General features: G+C 43.8%; 1 protein-coding gene across 1 annotated transcript; it reads left to right on the top strand.

Annotated features, from left to right (window-relative positions):
• The first annotated feature begins 389 nt into the window (after positions 1-389).
• On the top strand, positions 390-7,185 carry HAS3 (hyaluronan synthase 3). Its single transcript, XM_044660514.1, has 3 exons — positions 390-1,010; positions 5,058-5,159; positions 6,262-7,185. Exons 1-3 carry the CDS (start codon positions 390-392, stop codon positions 7,183-7,185), a joined length of 1,647 nt encoding a protein of 548 aa, XP_044516449.1.
• The last annotated feature ends 929 nt before the right edge of the window (positions 7,186-8,114 follow it).

Genomic DNA, 8,114 nt, shown 5'->3' with positions numbered 1-8,114 from the left:
ATGCCTGGTACACAGTGAATACTTAATAAATGTTTATTGTAGTCTACCCAGGGCCACATCTGTAATCTCTGCTGCTGGGGGAGGCTGAGGCTGGTGGATTGTTTCATATGGGGAGTTCTGATCTTCAGGGGCCAAATCAAGTCTGGCACCAGTATGGTAGACCCCTTGGAATGGGGGCCATCAGGTTCCCTAAGGAAGGGTGAAACTACTCTGATTGAAAACAGCAGAGCAAAGCTCCTGTGCCAATCGGTACCAAAAGCTGGTCTGTGAGTGGTTGTTGCACTTTCAGCCTGAGCAAAATGGGAAGCTCCAGGTTAAAGAGGGGAAAAGAAAAAAAAAAAAATATATATATATATATTGACTTTTATTCCGATTTTCTCTTTGAACAGATGCCAGTCCACTTGAGCACAGCCCTACGTGTAGTGGGCACCAGCCTCTTTGCCCTGGCGGTCCTAGGAGGAATCCTGGCTGCATACGTGACTGGCTATCAGTTCATCCACACAGAGAAGCACTACCTCTCCTTTGGCCTGTATGGCGCCATCCTGGGCCTGCACCTCCTCATTCAGAGCCTTTTTGCCTTCTTGGAGCACCGGCGCATGCGCCGAGGAGGGCGACCCCTGAAGCTGGCCCCATCGGTTGCTCTGTGCATTGCTGCCTACCAGGAGGACCCTGATTACCTGCGCAAGTGTCTCCGGTCTGCACAGCGCATCTCCTTCCCCAACCTGAAGGTGGTGATGGTGGTGGACGGCAACAGGCAGGAGGACACTTACATGCTGGACATCTTCCATGAGGTGCTCGGTTCAGAACACACAGGCTGCTACATCTGGCAGAGCAACTTCCACGATGTGGGAGAGGGCGAGTCAGAGGACAGTTTAAAAGAGGGTATGGGCCGTGTCCACCAAGTGGTTCGAGGCAGCACCTTTTCCTGTATCATGCAGAAGTGGGGTGGCAAACGGGAAGTGATGTACACGGCCTTCAAAGCCCTTGGGGACTCCGTGGATTATATTCAGGTATGGGAGCACTAAGGAGGCAAACCCTAAAAGCCAGTTTGGGTGATTAGGGGAAGATGGGAAAGGATGTATAGGGAAACCTGGAGGACTAACCCTGTTGTCTGACAACAAATGAAGGATGAAAGGGGAAGGAGAAACAAGCATTTATATAGTACCTGCTATATGCCAGCCATTGTGCTAAGAGCTTTACAAGGACTTTCATTTGAGTCTCATAACCCTAGAAAGTAGGTGTTCTTATTGTCCTCATTTTACAGTTGAAGAAATTGAGGCAGAAAGGTTTGGTGATTTGCCTAAGCTAAGGGAAGATTAGGTTTGAACCCAAGTCTTCTAGAGCCAGCGATTTATCAGCTATACCACCTAGCTGCCTCAGATTATGAATCCTATCTATTCCCCAACACACAATCATCTAATATCTACTTAAACCCTTATCATTCTGAGGCTCCATCTCCTGCCTAGGGGCACATGGCCAGTAAATATGGGAATGAAGATTTGAACTCATCTGACTCCAAGTCCAGTGCTCTATTCCTGTGCCACCTAGTAGCTTGGCCAGAAGATCAAACAAGTTAGAGCTGGAGGGGAGCTTAGAGAATATCTGGTCTAGCTCCCTCCTAATAATGATAAACTAAGGCTCTCGTACAGGTTAAGTGCTTCCCAGGGTCCAACACACAGCAGGAACCTAGTAAATGCTAATAATTTGCAAAGATGATAATTTAAATCCAGATCCAACATTCTTCCCCTGTCTCTTACTGCCCATAAGGTCTCCCTACCTCAAGGAATAGTGGATAAATATCCAGGGTTTCCCTATTAAATGGGGAGAAGAGCCTTTCATAACCATCTAACACTGTTCCTTACTCTCTTCCTGTAAGGTGACACACATAGAAATAGCCTAGCAAAAGACCCTATAAAGTTTGGGGAATTTGGAGCTGAAGAGCTCTGGAGAATAAGCTAGAAGTCATGTTAGGGTCCTGGCTCCTTTGATGGACTATTTATAGTCAAGGTTTTGCTCATGCAGAGTTTTAGATAATGCAAATAATCACCAAAGGAAGGCTCTATCAAGAACCCTTTACTCTTTATAAATTAGTTACTTAAGCTATGCCATCTAAGGTCCATTAGGTATGGAGATCTCATCTAACAGACTTTGGTACATAGTAGGGATTTCACATATATTTGTCTCATAAATCTCAAATTTCTCTGTTCATGGGCTCAAACCTTGCATTTCAGGGAGAGAAGTTGGGTTTGGAAAAGTTCACAATTGTGGTATATCATGGTGCCCTTTATAGCAAACTGTTTTTTATTTTGCTCAGGAACCCAGAATTTCAAAAATAATAGTGTTGCTCTGGTTGAAAGTTTCTTTAGAAGGACATATTGGTCAATGTTGTTATTGTCCACAAAAGTCACTCCCGTCTTTGAAACCTACAATCCCTAAAGAAAAGTAGTTAAAAAGAAATCTCACTTCCTGTTTGTTTTTTTGGTCAATGAGGCTCCGGTCCAGGTGTCTGTTGTCCTTCCATTTTATTGCTGTGGGATAACTACCTAAAGACAGAATTAGCAAAGGATAAATGGTGCTGATGGATTGTGGATGTGATGTTTGTAAGTAGACTTGAAGCAGGTGCATCTTTTAAGCCTGACCTAAGATTTCAATTCATGTCTCTTCCCAGAGGGAGAGAAAACCACATGACAAGCTCTAGAACAATCCAGTTCAGAGAAATGGCTTTTTACATCCATATCCTGATTCATTCAAGAATGAATCCCTTTAGAAAAGTCGACAGTAGGAACACAGAGAGAAATCATTTGAAGTTGAAGAATAAGGAAAAGTAGGAATGAATGAATGAATCCTGGGTAAGATATCCTAAAAGTTCAGGGAAGAGGATTCTGGGAATCTCATCTTAGTTTGGGAGATTCCCCTGGAATTTGGGGCTTGATGTTAGCTTGCTCTAGACTATCCCATGTGTAGATTACCCTGGACTCCTTTTATTTTAAGTAAACTATAGATGGAATATAGCTCCCACAACCCACTCATTGGCTATCTTATGCTTTATTGGTGTGTCTATCAAACTGAAACACAAAGAATAAAAGGGTAAGCACTTATACTTCTGGGTAGAGCATTGGGCCCAGAATCAGGAAGACCTGAGATGAGATCTGACCTTTGACTCTAGATGCATGACCTAGGGCAAGTCATTTAACCTGTTTGCCTCAGTTTCCCCATCTTTAAGATGGGGATAACAACAGTACCCACTTCAAGGGTTATAATGAGGATTACATGAGATGACTCTGAAGCTCTTAGCACCGTGCCTGTCACAAAAAGCAAATATAAATGCTAACTAGTATTATAAAAGTTTTTAGGAATTGGCAGAAATGGAATTTTACAAATTTATCTCTAGGTCTGTTTTTTGGTTGTTTTCCCCCAATTTTGGAAGGAATGACTTGAAACTTTAAGCAAGTGTCAGTGAACTATTCATGCCTAACCTGCTTTCTTATTTGAAACTGAGTGGGCTATGTGTGTCATTTTGTTTCTGAAGAGACTAGGTTTCAAGTCAGCAACTGGATTGTTGACTGAGCAAGTCTCAGTCTTTGGTCCTGAGGACATGAACCCAATGAAAGCTGGGAGGAGGCAGAAGTGGCAGACTAATAAATAGGTTTTTTTTATTAAGAACCTAAATGTAGAGGATGATGGTTTTTTTAGACCATAGATCTAACTTGGAATTCTAGGGAGCTATTTGACCTTGAGCAAATCACGTAAGCTCCTACTTAACCTGGACCTTGGTCTCATTCCCTCACTGGTAAAATGAACCAGACTAGTTGGCCCTTGCCTGATCCTGGCCCTCTCATGTAACCTAAGTGGTCCTTTCTCCTCATCTCTTCATTTACAGGTGAAACCTCCCATTAGTATGGGAGCTTCCAGAGAGCAGGGACTCCACTTCTCTCTTAATATCCCCAGTGCCTTAGGTTATGCTTTGTACAAAGTTAACATTTAATAAATGCTTTTCCTTCATTGATTCTGAGAATACTAAATTTAATGTCTAGAGATGAAGTTTGTGGCTTTCGGTCACAGGCACAGTTTAGAAATAACAAGGGAAGGCTCTGACAGCTGCTCTTCAGTGGCTCTGGCTAGTCCCCCTCTCACAGTAGTAGAACCCAAGAATAAAAGGCAAAAAAGTTGGGATAGAGTAGAAATAATCTCTTGATCTTGGTCTTATTTCCCCTTTGCCATCATCGGATTATTCCCATGAGATTACACAGCTACCTTTTCTGGAAAAATCTAAAAGAACATTCAAGTCTCTCAGCTACTAAGGACTTCTGTAGCTACTACGAAACTCCTCCACCTGATAACCTTTGCCTCTCTCTGGAATTTTGCTTAGTAAAAGTTCTTAATTCCTTAGAACCTCTAAGCTTCACCCTGCATATAGATGTTTTAGCTTGGCAATTGACTTTGGTAGCTATAAATCTTTGTTGTCCTGCTCAGGTTGCACTATGCTCAATGATTTACCTGCATTGCCAAATTTATTGGACTTTCCTTCTAACCTCTTTATGTGTTCAAATGTTGGACTCTGAATGGAGGTTACGAGACAGTTTCCTTGGGTTCTGAGATGTTAATTGGGCAGATCAGTCACCTGTCACATGACTTGTTCCTGGACCCCTGTTCCCCCAAATAAGTGAAATTTTTAACTATATTGGGGCTGGATTACAGGAGCTAAAACTAGCTCTCATATTGGGTTTATCTCCCCTCTTCAAGGCTTCCATCCAATAACCTTGGAGATGGCTCCTGATTAGGAGCTAGTTGGCTCTTCCCATCCTCAGTTTGGTGTGAAACCGAGAACCCAAACCCTACCTCCTTTCTCTAGGTAGAGGCTCCCCAACTCTACCCATTGCTCATGGTATCAGGTAAATTATTTGAAACTAGATATTGCCAATAACTTTTACCTAAACTATCTCCTTCACCCAAATGTAAAATGGTACAGCAGAGAGAAAGTAGTAGATGGTCCAAGGGTCTTCTTGGAGTTGGAGTCTAGGTCTAAGCGGTACTGACTGTGTGCTTTACTCCGGCAGGTGTGTGACTCCGACACAGTGCTGGATCCAGCATGTACTGTGGAGATGCTTCGAGTCCTGGAAGAGGATCCTCAAGTGGGTGGAGTCGGGGGAGATGTCCAAGTAAGATACAGTTAGGGGTTTCCCAGGGCTGGCCTATTGGCATTTCTTCTTTTTAGTTTGATGTGGTCAGAAAGTGAGCTGCGTGGCTTTGTGGCTTCCTAGAGTAAAGCCTTGGGATTGCTAAGAGGGAGAACAGTTTTCCCTCTTCCCCTGTGTGTCTTGTGGGTTGCTTTGGAGAGAAAAGAATGGGATTTGGAAGCTCTGGATAGGGAGAACTTAAGACTCTAGTGGGGAAAATTTGCACCACCTGACAAGCTATCAGGTCTTCCAATGTTAGTGGCTACTTTTTAAGAGGGGGATTCTCTTGTCCTAACTCTTCAAGAAATTCAGAATTCTCTTTGGGGACTAAAAAACTCTGTGGGATCCACCATTCAGTTAACGGGATTAGGGATTTAGATTCTCTTCCAAGAGATGAAAAGCTGAGAGAAGCTTCTTTCTTGGGCAGAGGTGTGGCGATTAACATTTATTAAACACCTATTGTGTGCCAAGTACTGAACTGAAGTACTGGGGATTTAACGCATAATAAAATAGAAGCTCACCATCTAATAGGAGAGACATGTAAACAATGATGTGCAAATAAGATGTAGACAGGATAAATGAGATAATCAAGAGGGAAGACACTAGCATTAAGGAGGGTTAGTAAAAAAAAAAAATTTAGAACTTGAAGGAAGCCAGGAGGGAGAACATTCTAGGCACAAGGAATAGTCTTTCTTTTCTAGTCTGTTACAACCACGATTTACTATCATAAGATTCAGGTGTTGAATCACAGTTTAAGTTAGCAAATGGCGGCAAACAGCAGTGCAAAATTGGAATTGGGTGCCTAGGAACTTGATTATTTCCTGCTAAACTCAAATTTTCCTTCACTTGCCAATCCAAAACTGGCTGCTAGAAATTCTCCTTAACCAAAGTAGCCCTTTAGCAATATGCTGTTCAGTTTTCTTTTTTCCTTATGCTGTTCCATGTGACAGACTTAAAAGATGCTTTAGATTAGAGAACCCCTGAATAACAGAAAGATCCAGATGCTTTTGTGTGTTGTCTCAAGTTGGCAGAGAAATGGAGAGTGTGTTGATGAAGCTAACAGTGTTGTCTGATTTCTTTTTAGATTCTCAACAAATATGACTCCTGGATCTCTTTCTTGAGTAGTGTTCGGTACTGGATGGCCTTCAATGTGGAAAGGGCCTGCCAGTCCTATTTTGGCTGTGTTCAGTGCATAAGTGGGCCCTTAGGCATGTATCGGAATACCCTTCTTCAGCAGTTTCTAGAAGATTGGTACCACCAGAAATTTCTGGGCAGCAAGTGTAGCTTTGGGGATGACCGGCATCTTACCAATCGAGTTTTGAGCCTTGGCTACCAGACTAAGTATACTGCACGTTCAAAGTGCCTCACAGAGACCCCTACAAAGTACCTCCGTTGGCTCAACCAACAGACCCGTTGGAGCAAGTCTTACTTCCGGGAGTGGCTCTACAATTCCCTATGGTTCCATAAGCACCACCTCTGGATGACGTACGAGTCTGTGGTGACAGGTTTCTTTCCCTTCTTTCTTATTGCTACTGTTATCCAGTTGTTCTATCGGGGCCGTGTCTGGAACATCCTCCTCTTTTTGCTAACAGTGCAGCTTGTGGGCATCATCAAGGCTACTTACGCTTGCTTCCTTCGAGGTAATGCAGAAATGATATTCATGTCCCTTTACTCTCTCCTTTACATGTCCAGTCTCCTGCCAGCCAAGATCTTTGCCATTGCTACCATCAACAAGTCTGGGTGGGGCACTTCAGGCAGAAAAACTATCGTGGTGAATTTTATTGGCCTCATCCCCGTGTCCATTTGGGTCGCGGTCCTTTTGGGAGGACTGGCCTACACAGCTTATTGCCAGGACCTATTCAGTGAGACAGAGCTGGCTTTCCTAGTCTCTGGGGCCATCTTATATGCCTGCTATTGGGTAGCGCTCCTTATGCTATACTTGGCCATCATTGCCCGACGTTGTGGACGAAAGCCTGAGCAATACAGCTTGGCATTTGCTGAGGTGTGACTGGCAAGGGTAGCTCTTTGGGCAATGTGGGATAAGTGCAATGGGCAAGGGAAGGGAAGGGGTAAACTTGACTCCTACCAGTTTGAGAAAAGGAAGTGGGGTGGGCGGGAGGGAGGGAGTGCTGTGTCCTTGTTTTCTTAACTGTTGTCCAAAGGACAAGTTTCAGTGCAAAGGAGTTTGACCTGCAGTGTGGCTTGGAGCAGCCATCCAATGACACAGACCACAGATTCCAACGAAACAGTTATCAGGTTCCTTGGACACTGAGGCTCAGTGACCATGTTTCCTGCCTTTGCATGCCAACAGTGGACTCTGGGGAAGGCTGTTTCCTTTCTTGAGGCCCAAGTGTAAACCAGGGCAAAGTATGCTATGCATATTTGAGGATAGCTTCCATTTAGTACTAACTTCTTGGTGAGTAAGCTAGCTCTGCCTGAAGGTAAACCAGTCATGGGTGAATGGAAGAGTTGGGTCAGCTCAGCTTCACCACCACAGCAATAAGATTGTCCTGAAGATGTAGAGTGGCCAGGCATCGGGAAACAGGGTCTGAGGATGGTGCTTTAGTTTGAAGACCCTTAAGTGTTCCTTAACACCCAAGGAGTGAACCAAACCGGCAGGGATTAAAAGCTTCCAGTAGCAGTTAAAGGAGAATTTATACCAGAGAGAAGAGGGTATGTATGTAGATCACCTATATTGTTTTAATATGCTACAGCCCATAGCAAATCCTAGGGATGGAATGGATGGAAAGTTAAGAGTTTGAGATTAGGGCTGGTCCAACTTTAGTTGATGTGTGACCCATTGTTTTTTGATGTCTAGGTCATTGCTGGCTCTTATTGGTCAACCTACAATCTCTGAGATGAGGCTTTGGCCAGTAGCCAAACAAACTTGGAAAGGAACTGGTGATTTAGGCACCTCAACTCCCTTTACTCAAGCCC

This window comes from Gracilinanus agilis, chromosome 2, assembly GCF_016433145.1.
Source record: "Gracilinanus agilis isolate LMUSP501 chromosome 2, AgileGrace, whole genome shotgun sequence".
Taxonomy (NCBI): Eukaryota; Metazoa; Chordata; class Mammalia; order Didelphimorphia; family Didelphidae; genus Gracilinanus; species Gracilinanus agilis.
Note: the sequence above shows the minus strand (reverse complement) of the source record. Positions and strands in the feature narration are given on the sequence as shown.

Coding starts and splice junctions, on each gene's coding strand:
- HAS3 (XM_044660514.1), top strand. CDS start 390: ATGCCAGTCCACTTGAGCACAGCCCTACGTGTAGTGGGCACCAGCCTC. Junction 1,011..5,057: donor ACTCCGTGGATTATATTCAG/GTATGGGAGCAC, acceptor TTACTCCGGCAG/GTGTGTGACTCCGACACAGT. Junction 5,160..6,261: donor GAGTCGGGGGAGATGTCCAA/GTAAGATACAGT, acceptor ATTTCTTTTTAG/ATTCTCAACAAATATGACTC.